General features: G+C 47.3%; 7 protein-coding genes across 7 annotated transcripts; 3 read left to right on the forward strand and 4 right to left on the reverse strand.

The window, feature by feature from the left end:
- Positions 1-270: 270 nt before the first annotated feature.
- Positions 271-2,086, reverse strand: N7487_010955 (sugar porter family MFS transporter; the record flags this gene model as incomplete). Its single annotated transcript, XM_056878685.1, has 5 exons — positions 271-659; positions 725-1,305; positions 1,360-1,597; positions 1,651-1,927; positions 1,982-2,086. 5 exons carry the CDS (start codon positions 2,084-2,086, stop codon positions 271-273), a joined length of 1,590 nt encoding a protein of 529 aa, XP_056724004.1.
- An 846-nt stretch (positions 2,087-2,932) lies between these two features.
- Positions 2,933-4,191, forward strand: N7487_010956 (zinc-dependent alcohol dehydrogenase family protein; the record flags this gene model as incomplete). The annotated part of the gene is made up of 5 exons (XM_056878686.1): positions 2,933-2,945; positions 3,013-3,083; positions 3,137-3,205; positions 3,259-4,012; positions 4,070-4,191. The coding sequence occupies 5 exons, from the start codon at positions 2,933-2,935 to the stop codon at positions 4,189-4,191; spliced, it is 1,029 nt and encodes a 342-aa protein (XP_056724005.1).
- Positions 4,192-4,942: 751 nt separating this feature from the next.
- N7487_010957 (putative mitochondrial carrier protein (Pet8)) lies at positions 4,943-5,617 on the forward strand (the record flags this gene model as incomplete). Its single annotated transcript, XM_056878687.1, has 1 exon — positions 4,943-5,617. The coding sequence occupies one exon, from the start codon at positions 4,943-4,945 to the stop codon at positions 5,615-5,617; it is 675 nt and encodes a 224-aa protein (XP_056724006.1).
- A 1,124-nt stretch (positions 5,618-6,741) lies between these two features.
- Positions 6,742-9,836, reverse strand: N7487_010958 (CCR4-Not complex 3'-5'-exoribonuclease subunit Ccr4). The gene is made up of 2 exons (XM_056878688.1): positions 8,250-9,836; positions 6,742-8,175 (listed from the first exon to the last, which is right to left on the reverse strand). The coding sequence occupies exons 1-2, from the start codon at positions 9,310-9,312 to the stop codon at positions 6,986-6,988; spliced, it is 2,253 nt and encodes a 750-aa protein (XP_056724007.1). The 5' UTR covers positions 9,313-9,836; the 3' UTR covers positions 6,742-6,985.
- Positions 9,837-11,005: 1,169 nt separating this feature from the next.
- N7487_010959 (mariner-Tc1 transposon family protein) lies at positions 11,006-11,926 on the reverse strand (the record flags this gene model as incomplete). Its single annotated transcript, XM_056878689.1, has 2 exons — positions 11,006-11,421; positions 11,743-11,926. 2 exons carry the CDS (start codon positions 11,924-11,926, stop codon positions 11,006-11,008), a joined length of 600 nt encoding a protein of 199 aa, XP_056724008.1.
- A 405-nt stretch (positions 11,927-12,331) lies between these two features.
- N7487_010960 (mariner-Tc1 transposon family protein) lies at positions 12,332-12,559 on the reverse strand (the record flags this gene model as incomplete). Its single annotated transcript, XM_056878690.1, has 1 exon — positions 12,332-12,559. One exon carries the CDS (start codon positions 12,557-12,559, stop codon positions 12,332-12,334), a length of 228 nt encoding a protein of 75 aa, XP_056724009.1.
- Positions 12,560-13,977: 1,418 nt separating this feature from the next.
- On the forward strand, positions 13,978-15,267 carry N7487_010961 (class I SAM-dependent methyltransferase; the record flags this gene model as incomplete). Its single annotated transcript, XM_056878691.1, has 1 exon — positions 13,978-15,267. The coding sequence occupies one exon, from the start codon at positions 13,978-13,980 to the stop codon at positions 15,265-15,267; it is 1,290 nt and encodes a 429-aa protein (XP_056724010.1).
- Positions 15,268-15,615: the final 348 nt, after the last annotated feature.

Raw genomic sequence — 15,615 nt, forward strand, 5'->3', positions numbered from 1 at the left:
TTTACTTATGTATGCTCTTGTAGTATATCCGTTCAGATCATGGATACACCTTCTTAAGAGTTATTTCCCATTTGATGAAAAATGAATACACATATAGACCGCGCGACCCAACGACCTGTCGTTTCTATAAGCAATCGCAAATGCACTGAGCAGCAATAGATCAGTGAGCACTAATGTAGTAAAGTCTTGCAGAATTGAAGTCATATGCTTCTTCAATAGGAGCTTTGATACGATAATCGTTAGGGTCCCCGAAATCCAAACGTTCTCAAATCACGCTTCGATATTTTCCACACTTTCCAGGTGCTGTGCCGTCTCACCTTCTTTGGCATGCATGATGTGTTCATCGCGTGCTTGATATTTCTCAGGGCGCTTGCTAGATATTGCCTCTTTATCAAGGCAGACCAGAAGGGGAGGATTGCCGCGATAGTAGTCATCAATGTCCTCCAAAGTGCGACCAGCTGTCTCCGGGTAGAAGAGGTAAACGGTGGGCACCATCACCGCGTTCAGCACGATCCAAATGATATAAAATCGCCAACCGAGGTTTTGTATGCCGATGGGTGTAATTTCTACAACCATGAAATTAAAGATCCAATTTGTAGCAGCTCCCAGGGCAGCTCCCTTTGTCCGCATTGTGAGCGAGTTAATCTCAGTGGGATATACTATAGAGTCAGTCGGCGGACAAGGTTCACAGGTGGGAGGAGGGAGGCTAGAATCTTGAACTTACGCCATGGCACCCCCTGCATACCAATTCCAAAGAAAACGTAGTACAAGAAAAAGAATGCCACTGATGCTGACGCCACTTCGTGGCGATGTGGATATTCTGGCATCTCATTGTACCGAATAAGAGCCGTAATAAATACGTAGCAGAAACACATACCAGTAGCACCGAATATCATAAGCATACGCCGACCCCATCGCTCGACATTCGGAATGCCGATCATAGAGAAGCAAAGGTACTGGACGCTATTGCAAGCTGTGAGCAGCCTTGCTAACGTTTCACTCAACCCGACGGATTTAGTTAGCACAGTCGGCAGATAATAAGATGTCACATTGATTCCGGTAAACTGTTGCATCGCTTGGGCTCCCATACCCAAGATAAGGCGACGGACTGTTTTTGTGCCTGATTTTTCGTGGGCTCGCCCACGTAAAATATCGCTGAAGCTGACACTATTGGCTCGCTCGTACTCCACACTGTATTGTATCTCGCTCATTTGAAGTTGGACAAAAGCGTCGTTAATATCTTTGTCCTCGAGGTCTGAAATGATCTGAACAGCTTCGTTTGGACGGTCGTGGGCAATGAGCCATCTATAAAACGATTAATGGAAGGGTCCAACCAAAAGAGGACATGTTCATATATACCTTGGAGATTCCGGAAGCCATGGGACGGTGCAGAACAATATGATGTTAAAGATGAATTGGAAAGACAAGGGGAAGCGCCATGATACTGGGCCAGTAGCAAACGAGAGGCCGTAGTTCAGCCAATTGGCAAGAGAAAAGCCGACGAGTACGAGACAGTTTTCAAGGATAACCAATTTTCCTCGCCATTCGACCTTCGACGTTTCAACCTGCCAGATTGGTGCTGTTGAGGTATTGAGACCTGGAAAATAATTAGCCCTTATATAACTCAAAACTCATAGTGCTTGGACATACCATTGCCAATCCCGGCGACGATTCGACCCGTCATCATTTGACCCAGGCTATAGGAGGAGGCTTGCAGAAGGGCACCAATGGACATGATAGTTGTACCCACCAGAACGGTGTTTCTGCGTCCAAGCTGTTCACCGAGCCAGTAGGCAAGGAGGGAACCGAGACAGCAACCTATATCGTAAATGGCAGTCACAGTCCCCAGGAGTGTTGTATTGGTAGGCCCTTCGAGATTATGCAATCGAAGGAAGTCTTGGGAGATGATCACTCCACTAAAAACACCCTAGGTGATTGCGTTAGCCCTGCTTATCTGAGAGCTTTGTGAAGTTTGACAAACTTGGTCGTATCCATAAAGGGTCATGTCAGCACCACAGGCTAGTGTGATCCAGAAAGTGAGCCATCCGCCTCGGAGGCCAAAGTAGGGCTTTTCTGACTTCCACATTTTGAGCACGGGATAACTCCAATGCTTCTCGTAATCCACTTGGTTCGGACACCGTCGCTGCTATATATTTATATTCTCCATGTTTATATCCACATCTATTCTGTGGGGTTAAAGTAAAGTCCGGGGTCGAGCTTTAGCTTATCCCATTGTTCACTCCACGAGACAGGTTAGACTGCCCCCGAGACGGGTACCTATGACGCGGTTAATTACTCGGCAACATTCCGAAGAACCTCCTAAAGTTGTCAATTCCGGGGGTTTCGCGAATGTGGAGATTGCGGGGATTGCGGGGATAATAGATCAGGAGTGCCCCTATCGCTTTTTAATGTTGGTCAGGGTGAAAATATATTCGAGGTCACCTTCCCTCAGCCGAAGATCAATGTACCCCCGAGACGGGGGCAACATTAACATGCATAAGCCATGGTGGAATCATCTTTGGGTCTTGAGCACTGGTTTCGGAACTCTGAGTGGTTGATCACGTTTCATCCCTCAGTCCCCGTCACGGTCCCCTTCATACCAAAATAGAAAGGACTGAAGGTTAATCATGTCCAGCAATCCACTTCCGGCCTTCCAATATGGTCTAACGGATCTCAGGGACCTTATTGTTCTCTCCACATGGGCTCGTCTCGGAGAAGAAGTTACTTGACCTAGCAGGATGGTGGCTCGCTTCGTATATCTATCAGCCAATCCCATTTAAACGTAGATGGTTATCCTTCTTTGAAGTATATCCGTCTAATCCGAGCTTTTATCTTTTAATTTTTTTCAAATCTAGCGGACCGGGACTACCTTTGATCTACCTATATTGGATTCACCATGAGTGGCACAGATTCCATTGATCTTCCCCAATCGATGCGGGCTCTAGGTCAGCGGCACTTCCTGATGGATTGAGATCACAGTACATCAAACTAATCGAAGAATCGAAGTTGCAGAGTACAGCGAAGCTAGAAAATTCAGCATTGTTGAAAAAGCTCTTCCAAAACTCCGCGACCAGGACATCTTGGTAGGTCAATGAAGCAGACTAATTAAACTCCTCATTTCTAATCGTCTGCGAAGATAAAAGTAAAAGCCTCTGGGGTGTGCGGGACTGACCTGCACATCCACGACGGTGAATTTGGAGCTCGGGTAGGTCAAGTCACAATTCCGTATTTCTGATAATGTCTGATCACATATTCTAGTTCCCACTCGTCCCCGGTCACGAGACTGTGGGAGTAGTTGCAGCATTTGGTAAAGACGTCCAGGGCTTCACGATCGGAGACCGCGTGGTAGCTGATAACTCCGAGCTATGTGGACATTGCCACTATTGTCGTCGGGGCAAAGAACTGTTCTGCGATAACTTCATCGCGCATGGCGTTATGGTTGACGGAGGTTTTGCGGAATATGCCGCGTATCCAGCAAACCGCGTATTCACGTTCAAGAATCTGGGTGACGTGGATGCCACACTTTTGGAACCTGCGGCGTGTGCGGCGCATGGGTTGGACAAGATTGCCCCTAAGATGGGATCCAAGGTGCTTTTATTTGGTGCCGGTCCAACCGGACTAATGCTAGCTCAGATGCTTCGGGAAAATGGCGGGTGCCACACTGTCATTGCTGCACCGGGTGGATTGAAGATGGAGCTTGCCAAATCTCTTGGTGCTGCTGATGAGTACGTTGAGCTCCCGCGCGAGGTAAATGCCGCGGCGGATACAATGAAGAAACTCCAAATGGATAACCCATATGGATTCGATATTGTTGTGGAGGCTACTGGCAGCGCGAAGATCTTGGAGGATGCTATCCATTTGGTGACCAAAGGTGGCAAGCTAGTGGTATACGGTGTTTATAAGGACGATGATCGTGTCTCCCTATCGCCGAACATGATATTCAAAGAAGAGATAAATGTGCTTGGCTCCTTCAGTCAAACCCATAAATTCCCTGCTGCTATTGATTATCTTGGTAAGTGTCCAACTATTTCTACAATTGCCGATTACTGATGGTGAATTCATTGGGCAGATAGGAAGCGCGTTAAAGTTGATGGCATTGTTAACAAGACATTCAAACTGGAGGAGTGGCAGGCATGCCTTGATGCAATGAAGAATAAGTCAGTAATTAAGGCTGCCATAGTATTTGATTAGAGCGGTGCCGATTTGATCGGCTGTGAACTAGAATTTTATTAGTCCCTCTTCTATATTCTCTTCAATTACCGCGAAAGGCAAGGGTGAAACACCCATGATATACACCATTCCGACAAATCGGCCAGGGAGTTCAGGACCCGAGTCCTCGTCTCGCGGTCACTCCCGACGCCACTGACACGAGCCTACGAGGTATAAAAAGTATAAAAGTACTATTAATATTGACTTTTATGGCCTCGTAGAACTCCTCCGGGCTATACTCTTCTTAGATATAGTAGAAGGTGGTATAAAGAATAAACTGTACAGAGGACATTTTATACCTACCTATTGGCTATTAGGATCCGTACATATATATATTTACATGTTATACTAATTGATTAACTAACTAGAAGACCCGACCTTAACCTACGATAATGCTTAAAACCTATCAATGTAATATAATGTATCAATAATATGTATTTAACCCCCTAACAATATAAAATTCAAAATAATAACTAATCTAAACAGATCGGCCAAGCTCGGAGTTCAAAAAGTCCTAAACACAGGAGGTCGGGTTCCGCGGACCCCGGCGTCAGCCTGGCCTGTCAGTGTTTTTTTTGTACATCCAGCGCAGAGTCACAGCCATTCCTTCCAGGACCTTTTAAGGAAAAGATTAAGAGCAAAATGGCCTCATTTAATGGCTTAGAAATAACAACAGTAAGTCCACCCATCCCACTCTTACCCCAAAACCCCCATCTAACCCAAACAGGCCTCAATGATCGCCGCGCTAGCCAGCGAAGGCGCCATCCACCCAATGGATACAGTAATAACACGCATGCAATCCCCAATGTACAGCAGCGTCTACAAGCACATAAACGGCACACTCAGCCGCACCCTCTTCAGCGGGCTGTACCAAGGTTTCGGACCAACCTTTGTCGCTGGGACACTTTCATCAATGGCTTTCTTCACAGCATACGAAGCCTCAAAGACAGCATTCGATAACGCACAATCCGCTGGGTATATGCTTGGCGTCCCGCGGCCACTAATTCACGCTGCTAGCAGTGCTATCGCTGAAATTCTGGCTTGCGCTATCCAGAACCCGGCCGAGGTATTGAAGCAGAATGCCCAGGTTTACCAGCGGCCAGTTAATGCCAAACGGGGTCCATCTCCGACGATGGAGATGCTGCGTCAGTTTCGGAGATATCCTTCTGGGCTGTGGGCTGGGTATGGTGCGTTAGTGGCGAGTCAATTACCGAGTATGTGTCTTACGTTTTCTTTGTATGAGATGTTTAAGGAGGACTTGCTTGAGCGGTGGAAGACAGATAAAAATGATATTAGACAGCATCTTGAAGCGACTATTTTGGGTGCTGGTGCTGCGGGGGGGTTGTGCTTCTTGGTTCTTTGTTCCTATCCATGTGGTCAAGACGAGGATGAGGCTTGCAGCTGGTGAACAGACAGGCAGTACCCGGTCGAGTCTCAAGGGCACACCTGGTTTACCATCCCGTGTCGGGGCATTTGCTATTGCTCGAGATGTGCTGCGGAAGGAGGGGGTGGCTGGGTTGTTTCGGGGATCTACTTTGACCTGCGTGGCAGCGGTTGTGGGGAGTGGACTTTATATCGGGTGTTATGAGGGGGCTAAGATATACTTGTGCAATTATCAAGCCTCATAGTTGGCACGGCTGGAGATCATTCCAGGCCAAATGTATTATAGGACATGTATAATAGAATAGAATCACTCTCCTCCTTCTGTCGTCTTACAACAGACTGAAAAGCAGGAGTCGCCTATTGAAGTATAAAATGCGAAGGCACGCTTCCATCGTCAAATTACAAGGCGCCCATTCACTATAAAAGGTGCGCGCAGAACAGGGCATCAGGGACCAAGAGGTAACATCAGACGTATTAGCTCTCCAAAGGGTTACACCGAATGTCCTTTGGAGATGTTATGCTTATCGGTCTCTCCAAATCCCTAGCATATCCCACGTGCTACATGCACATACCTACTACGCCAGGTACACGATAGTCCGGGGAATCATGTGTGTATTACAGTGTCACGATAAACAAGTATATGCCCAATACTCCATGGCAAGGGTACCTTGGTCTACATTTACCAGTAATTCTACTGACTGTCTACAAAAGAACGCCGAAGACTGAAAATGAACAAAGCCATGCTCTATTCTTGATTGAGCCTCGCATAGGACGAAGGGCACAATAAACACGTACAAGGAACAGAGAAAACTCCCTTCGCCTGAGAAAAAGAAAACGACGAAAAGCAAACCTCGTCACGGGCAAAAAGCAGATACCCTTCACCACCTGTTCCGCCCGAACACCAATCCCCGATCCTAAGCGTCATGAAGCCGTCTCAGATGAGGTTAGAGATTGAGTGAAATGAAACCCAGATAAATCAGGAAACTTAAACGGAAGAAGACACAGGAGATGTAGAGCGTGAGGGTGAGGACAGAGAGGGGGAGATTTGGAGGGAAGAGAGATTGCCAGGGAGTAAATGGAGACTGGTCACGCCGTTTCACTACATCCAACGGACACGAGACAAGATCATCCATCGTTCGAGGAACATAAACCCCCGCTAGCAAATCAAGAGGATACAGAGGAGGATAAGCAAGAGGAAACGGAAGAAGGACGTTCATAAACAGGAGAGAAAACACAAGAAGGAAGAAAAAAGAAATACGTAAAGAAACACCATGAGACGGCTGGCTAGAGAGCCACCACCCAAAAAGATTCCGAAAGAACAAGCACGAAAGAAAGAAACTGAAACCGGTTGGAAAAACACCCCATCTCCGAAGATTTCAAATGCTCCATATCATCAGTGCCGTTGTGGGCCAAAGTCAGCCTCTACCACCTTACCCTTCTTGCCCTTTACCGTAAACTCCGCAAGCAACGCAACGTGATCACTAGGGAAGTGGAAATTCGGGAACCCGGGCACGCGGCGCAAATATTCCTTGTCCACTTCGCCGAGCAACGCCGACACATGAAGAGTGTTGGAAGAGTACCAAATATAGTCGAGAATGGCCGTGAAGTCGGAGGTGTAGTTGGTGAAGCTCAGCTCTCCCATGGAGGAGTAAGCTGACTTCAACTTGAAGGGATGTGTCATACCAACCCGGCTGAGGTTTCCGTAAAGTCGCTTCTCCAGATCGGGGTGGGCTTCGGGAAGTCGTCCAGTGGAGATCAAGTTGTAAGCTGCAGAGCCCGGCGAGGAGTTGAAATCACCGCACATGAGAACGGGGATCTGGTCACCACTGGTGTACTCCATCGATGGGGCAGGCTCCACCACGGGGGCGCTCTCTGAGCCACTTTCGGCCTCTGAGAAGCGGAATGCGGTCTTGTCTGTGCAGGCGGGCCATTTGGCGTAGTTATCTGAGAGTTTGGTAATCTCCTCCATCAGAATCGCAGTCTGGATGAGCTTAACGTCCTTGAAGGCTGGGTCCCAATACAGATGAGCGTTCACACTGATGAAGCGAGCACCGGTTTGCCTGTTTTCCAAGAAGATCACAACAGCGATGTGGTCCTTCTGCCACAGTCGGTTGTAGATATCATCTTGACCTTTAGCGTCGGGTCGACGAACGGCTGTCTGACCGAAGTTGATCAATTGCTTGTCCAATAGGATGTACTTGCTTCCCTTGAAGAATGTGGCACATCCATCGACCATCCGGGCGTCTTCCTCTTGCATGCCCATTGCACGACCACGTGGCCAGTAGACTCCCTTGTAGTCATTGTAGGCAAGCTGCTCTCGGAAGAAATTGTTGTAACTTCCCTGATCAACCTCCTGGAGGCAGACAATATCTGCATTGTGGGATCGTAATTCGTTAAGAATAAGCTCGCGGCGGAATTCCCAGGAAAGGACACGCGAGGGCACATAGCCGTAATGCGATTGGGTCGCAGAAGAGTCACACAGGGTGTTGTACGACAGTACGGTGATCTTTTCCGTATTACTGTTGGACGAGGTCGAAGTATCATCGAGGATCACCCAGTCACGATCAGGAGGAGGTAGGTGGACTGTAATGATGAAGTTAGCCAAAATAAATATCGCGCAAATATGCTCGAGAGCGGAAGAAGCAGTTGAAACGCACCTGGCATCTCTTCTTTCAGGTACTTGATGAGAGCCTTGGTTCCGTCCTTCATGATCTGAGATTTGAGGACATCATTCAGGGGGTTGCCCTCGATGCCCAATGTTTCCAACCGGTAAAGGTACCCCATTTCGTAAGGGAGAGTGCGGATGTTGTTATCGAAAAGAAGAAGCTTCTTCAAGTTTGAAAGCATACCAAGTTCTTCTGGCAGCTCCGTCAATTCATTCCCGGACAGATCCAGATGATTCAACTTCCGCAATTGTCCAATAGCCGGGGGCAGCACCTTCAACTTATTAGAGTTGAGGTACAGCTTCTCAATGAAGGCATAGTTGAACAGCGAGGTAGTCAAAGCGCGCAATCCTTGGCCGCCAAAGTCAAGCGCATTCCAACCCTGTCGGCTAGCTGGCTTTCCTGTAGATGCACCATTGCGCCCATCCGTCCCATTCTCTGTGTCAGTGTTGTTGGAGATGAGTTGGATTCCTTTCGTTTGTTGAGCAATGACGCGGGCATGGTAGTGGGGAGAAGTGGCTTGTCTCGATTCCGCCGCAAGCTGGAGCTGCTGTTGCCAATGCTCGTTCATTGATTCATCAAGATCGTCGTCCGCGGTCGGTACTCCGTTCTGCAAATGCGTGGATGTGAAATGAGAAGTTGTCGTAGCGGCCAGTGCGCCGCCGGGGAAATTGTGTTGATGAGTAAGGTTGTGGGTCGCTTGTGTGTGGTGGGCATGATGGTGCGGCTGTTGTGTGTGATGAGAGTGGTGGGTTTGCGACTGGAACTTGGGGATCGGCATGCCAAACCGCTGGTGGGCTTGACCGCCATTCATCATGACATGCTGACCTTGGTGGGTTTGGCCGTACATGTTGTTAAAAGGGCTGAGAGCAGCAGCCTGGTTGAGGGCAGGGGATCGAGAGGGGGAGGGGGTGTCGTTGTTGAATTTCAGTCGACCCGTCGGAGAATTGGTCCCGTTTCGAACGATGTGTCGCTGGTGAGGGTTCTGCTGTGCTTGAGCTTGGAAGTAGAACTGCCCGGCCCCAGGCTGCTGGAACCTGTAGGTACCATCTGCCATTTAACGTGGCAGACGAGACCGTGTTTTGTTTCCCTGGTGGAAAACCTGTTGGTTGGTGGGCGGCGCTAAGTCGAGTTGGGTCGAGGAGAGGAGAGGAGAGGATCGGAGACGGTCTCTTCTCTTCTTCCACATAGAGGCCTAAGGCAAAACCACGTGTATCAAACCACGATTGCAGGTCGGTGACTTTGGCACTGGGAGTATCTTGAGGTGTGCAATAGAGCGGTACCTAAGGGCGGAGATTGGGCGGAAGGGTCAAACAAAGGCGTGATTGGAAAAGTAAAAAGAGATCGAGTGATGGGGGAGTCGAAGAAAAACCAGTGGGGTAAGATTGACGTAGCAAAGATGAGCAAACCAGACGATTGTCTCCAGGTCGATGAGGACGTCTTGAGATGACACTGGTGGTTTGCAGCGAGGCGGGAGTCACGGGATCACGTGAATCGCCGCAAGGGCTTTGAGCTTGACTTGCCAAGACACGATTGATGTTTCTCAAATGTTTGATGTGTTTTTTTGAGGGGGGGCGAAAAAGTTTGAAATTGTTCATACATTCTTCATTTAGGGCGCACTTTCGCGTTACTTTTGCTATGGATGGAACTGTTTATATGAAAACCACAGCCACGTGGTCTACTTTGCCTGCCAAAACCATGGGCATACGCAACTGTCTTTGGCACGTTGAACCTGCATCGGATTTTGATTATGTCCAGACATCTTGTTTGAAGCTAGCCAACACTACGGGGGGTATATATGAAAGAAATCTGGGTTGTAGGGGGATATAACCAAGGGGTGCAGCAAAGAGGGAAATAGACCAGGACAGAAGATTCAAAGAATGAACAATGGTCTGATCTATTCTAAGCCTTCGCTAATAATATCTAATACCTTTCTAAATTTGAGTCTGGTCTTTAGATTTTGTTCTATGTACGGAGTGTTGGAGGAATCATAGAACCTTTGTGTCAAAGTAGTTCAGGGTCAGGTCAGCTTCCCCTTGGCATGAACTACTTGGGCGAGACAGAAAAGCCACTAAAGGGTCAATTCTTGCTCAGTTTCGCAAATTCCATATCATATGATTAGAAACAGAATGCAACCTTGGAACGCCGGTAAATTATATTATCTTACCATAGTAATCATTGGGAAAATGCCTTATAACACCATCTTGTAACATGGTATGTATTGATGTAGGAAGACTCACTATTAAATCACTATGAAATGATGTTAAATGATGTCTAGATACTCCGTAGAGGCCTTTCAAGATAATTCCAGTCGTCAAATGACGCATACTCCGTACACAGGTTCTGTTTAAGCCCTTGTGAATACGGAGTATAGAGATATGTACTCCGTACCCCGTATTCAAATGAGATGTATAGCTTCTGCGAGGTAGCACAGACCCAGCATACTCGCATATTCACATTCACAAAAAGGGATACCTCCAACGACTTAGATTGCAGCCACAACGGTCTCATGTACACAGTTGAACTTCATCTTACCGATCATATTTGCGTCTTACACTCCGCTTATTCCCGTGTCTTGAAAAACCAAACTAGGCCTAATCAAAAGTACGTGGCAGACGCTATTGTGTCGATCGAATTTTCGTATCATTCTGCAGGTACAGTCAAACCTCCATATAACGAATTAATTTTGGGAATCAAATTATTCGTTATAACCAGGGATCCGTTATATAGAATATACCATATATTAAATACTAAAATATGAACGAATGTCTCCCTGCTGGCGATTCTGGGCGATGCCCCCCCTGGATCTCCATCCTAAGCTTATTCAGAGTATGAATTAGCTTAATATCACCCTCCTCCTGTTGCTCCTGATAGAGCTGTAGCAGTTGCACGGCTTCAAGTGCACTAGCCGATGACACTTTAGGCATAACCTCAGGATCCTCTTCTTCCTCTTCATCATCAGGCGCCTGGAATTGAGCGAGGATTTGTAGGTCAATAGACTCGGAGCTATCGGTAACAATCTCCTCTTCAGGATTAAGAAAGTGCTGAATATCCATAGGGTTCTCGATAGCAGAGATAAATGAGAGCCTTTGTAAACCAGCCTCAATATCTAAGATCGTAGTATCCTCGGCTTGTATAGGAATCTCAGCACCACGAAGTGATAATCCTTTATTGAAACAATTACTAATGGTAGTAATCTTCAAATGAAACTCCTATGCAGCAATACCCCACCGGATCGCTTGGAGTATATCAACTGTAGATAACGGGTCCCGTCCAGCTTCATATTCATGAAGCATATACCGCACCCAGTCTCTTCGCCAATAGTGCTTCCACGTACGAATAATACCCTGATCAAGCGGTTGATATTCGCTAGTTGAATTTGGCGGAAGCCAGATAATCAGGGTATTTTGTAACGGTAAGGTTGAATTGATCTTATTGACTGCGTATATATAGGCCGAAAAATTGTCTAATAAAAGAATAACCTTACGGCCAGCCATCCGAAGATCAAACCACCGAAGCCATTCTTCCATAATTGAGCTCACCATCCAGGCCTTCTTATTAGCACGCCAATAAACCCCGAGGTTCTGGATATTGATATTGGTACGACGGATGGCGTGAGGTTTCTGAGCTTGTCCAATAAACCAGAGAGGCACTTTATCGGAGCCATCCATATTACAACAAAGATAGATTGTAACCCGGGCTTTCTCCCGCTTCCGGCCTAGGATTGTACGTGTAGATAGACTACGATCCGGGGTTAGCTTCCAAAGAAGCCCAGTCTCATCGCAATTATATATATCCCTTGGTTCGTAGTGGGCGATAGCTTGTCGGATAGACTGCATTTCAGCGGGTGCTGAGACTGAGCTATTTAGCTCGCCATGTTGTATACGGTGCGCGATCCCTCGGCGGGATTGAAATCCTTAAAACCAGCCATTGCTAAATGAAGGCATTAGTAGCCCTTGGTATTGGGGTATATTCATCCAGAAAAACTCTGCTTTCTCGCGGATCGTATATGACGAAATAGTGATTGTAGCCTCTGCACGTTGGATCCACTGGAAGAGGGCGTCTTCGAGCTCTGGCTAGAACTCCTGTCGGAAGCGTTTCTGGCTCTGGGTACGATTGATTGGGTTGTCAAGGTGGGTATATTTCGCAGAGAGGATTTCGGAGACCGAGGATGTTGAGATAACCTGCTGGTATTTGGCTTCGAACCAGCGCTTAAGCTCGATATTTGGAAAGGTAGGAAAGGCGCGCCGGTGCGCTCGTAGGGCTTGCTTTTGCTCGATAGAAATTGCTACACGGCGAGGCATATTGAATCTCGGAAACGATGACAAAGTGAGGTGCGCACAGGCCAGGTCGGCTGGGTATAACGGATTTTAGTATGGGGGGTAGCGAGAATTAACGAAGTTCGTAGAAAGGAGGTTATTCGTTATATATATGGGAAATCAATTTTGGGAAAATTTTTAATCCGTTATATAGAGGAATCCGTAATATAGAGGTTCGTTATATGGAGGGTTGACTGTACGTTTAATTTTAATACCGAGCGGAAAGGGCACGGATCACAGTGCAGACTAGGACGATCGCGTGGAATAGCCGATAGAATAGACAAGTGCGTGGGACTTAGCGTTACGGGGTAACTCCAAGGTATCAGATAGAGAGACAATGGCGAGCTAAGTCTCGGAGTTGTTGGGGGTCCAGACTGCGGATCCAATTATTAACTCACCTCCCCCTAATATGGATATGGCGGGTAAAGGATCCCCGACGGTTGTGTATCCAGTTTTACCGTTTAAATGATATGTACGGAGTAAATATGTAATACATATATGTACGGAGTACAGAGTACATGCATGTCTACTAGTTCTTCTTTACACAATTTGCTATACGTTTGGATGTACTCCGTATGCTTCTTATCAATCAGAAGAAAAAGGAGTGATACCTTATATTCCATACTCCATATATGATTATATGGATCTTAGAGGTCTGAAATTGTGTATCCAATATTCCCCATAAATTGCGAAAAAAAGCAATATGAACTATGCAATCTCATACATTAACTATAGTTTCTACCGCATTTGGTCACCATTTCCCTTTTCGGACATTGAGCCATGGCATTAAATAGAGTCATGATGTCAATGCCTATAAAAAAATCTATGGATATTAGAAATACTTCAACACCAAGGTCAAGGGTAAGACAGAATACATATTGACCCCAATACTGTTAACGGAGTAAAGTACTGTTACTGTTACCGTGAAGAGACTAAACTAGACTCGAGTGGATATTCTACTTCCAGGGGTCACCTCTGCTTTTTTTCTTCTCTTCTTCTCCCCCGTTTCTTCTTGACCTTCTCGAATAATTTACTCCGAAGGATCTACCTTGGACGCCAAACTAAAGGGTCATCTACAATTTCAATCTTTTTTTTTGATTGACGTTGAACAAGAATTTTCTTCAGCTCTGCGCCCGGCTGCACTAGGGATAATTTCCGAACCCGCTTTGATCCCCGTCACTTTTCCTGTTCGATTCTATTTTTTTTCCTATTCTATTTTAATTCCGATTTCCCTCGGAACTATCTTCTATTCGAAAAAAAAAGCCTAAGGAAAAATAAAACCAGGGAAAAAAAAGCATGCCTCGTTCATGAAAACTTCAATCTTGCGCCGAGAATGCGACCGAACCCACAACCCATCTTCAGAGCCATAGGGGACATCAACCGATATACTTGAGGAAAGCAATATGGACATGATGGCACTGGGCTTCTCAGCCACCGCTGCCTCCGGCTCCGACGTACACTCCAACCTAGGTTCGACACTGGCCGCAACCTCCTCCTCGTCCTTGAGTTCACTCACGGACTACTCAACATACCCCGTAATGCGCTATGGTGACCGCACCTACTTTCGCGACCCGGAGAACGTCTACCCTTTGCCCTGCGACCTACCCGAGATCCACCGCCAAAGCCTGCGCACGTTGATGCTGCTGCGCGTCCTCGGTGGCCCATTTTGCAACCCCCACTTAGCTAATCGGCCGCCCAAACGCGTCCTGGAGATCGCATGCGGGTCCGGGCTGTGGTCTGGTCTGTGCCACGAATATTTCGCCCGCAGGGGCCATCCCGACGTGGCCTTTGCCGGGATAGATGTTATCTCCATCGCGCCGGATCTGCGCAAGCAGGGTATGAACTGGCAATTCAAACGTCATGATCTACGCCGACCCCGCTTACCCTTCCCGGACGACTATTTTGATTTCGTGTTCATTAAAGATGCTGGCATGTGTCCTTCCAGTCCGGCGCAATCTGCATCGGGCTTGAGCGAGCCTCTGCGTGTGCTGAAGTCTGGGGGGATCCTGGAGGTGTGGGACTCGGATTGGAGCTTCCGTTCGCTCCTGCCCAATCCGGCTCCGGCTCGCAAGACAAACTCGAAAGAACAGGAGATCGCCGATGCAACGGCGACTTATACATTCTCCTCCGCCACGCCATTCACACGAGCGCAGAATAAGTTCGTGGTTGATTATAACTCCTGGGTGGAGAAGTCGTTCGACCGTCTGAAATTGACAGCGCTCCCGTGCGCAACGATCGGTCTATCCTTCAACTCCGAAGTGGACTTGTTAGAAAATGTCGACAGTCGCCGCGTCGCAATACCCCTGGGTGACTTGCGCTGGGAGCGAGACGGCCAAGGCAAGGATTCCAAGAACCGACCGCGAAAGGCCCTGACTCCAGAGCAAATCTCCATCCGGCGCACGGCTCTCCTCACCACAATTCAAATGATTGAAGGGCTAGAGCCAATATTGATGGAATCTAGCGGAAAGGGTCGGGATGAATGGGACCGATGGTGGGCTGCAATGACAGCCGACCTCTTGCAGAAAGGTGGACTCACCAGCGGCGAGTGCCTTGAAGTGAGCGCCTGGTGGGGTCAAAAAAATGAACCCCTTGAGTCAATTTGGAGTTCCGGTGGGCAAAAGTCAAGTAGCGACCATTCTGCACTTTGTATTGGTGATACCCCCAATTTTATTTCTGTCTTTCTGGGTTTCTAACATGCATATGATCTGAACATTTCTAGAGTGAAAGCCATTGGAATATTAGGCCTCACTTCCATATCGCTTTTTCAGCGTTCGGTACCGCTTCAAATAGTACCTGGGTTTTTTTATCCTGTCAGCTGCCATCAACGCAAAAATCTTGTGATGGAGGTCAAAATAGTTCTTGCATGATGCCATGATAATGAGGAGTGAATCTATTGCACAGTGTATCTAGCCAGACACTACCCCATTATGGGTGCAATGTATAGAGAGAATGACATGTACGAATGATTGCACTGTGCTTCCAAATGATTGTAATCCAGCAATATCGGCAGTAAAACGAGAATGGTCGATGCGACAATGAGA

This window comes from Penicillium crustosum (assembly GCF_028827405.1).
Source record: "Penicillium crustosum strain IBT 35664 chromosome Unknown utg000005l_segment0_segment0, whole genome shotgun sequence".
NCBI lineage: Eukaryota > Fungi > Ascomycota > Eurotiomycetes > Eurotiales > Aspergillaceae > Penicillium > Penicillium crustosum.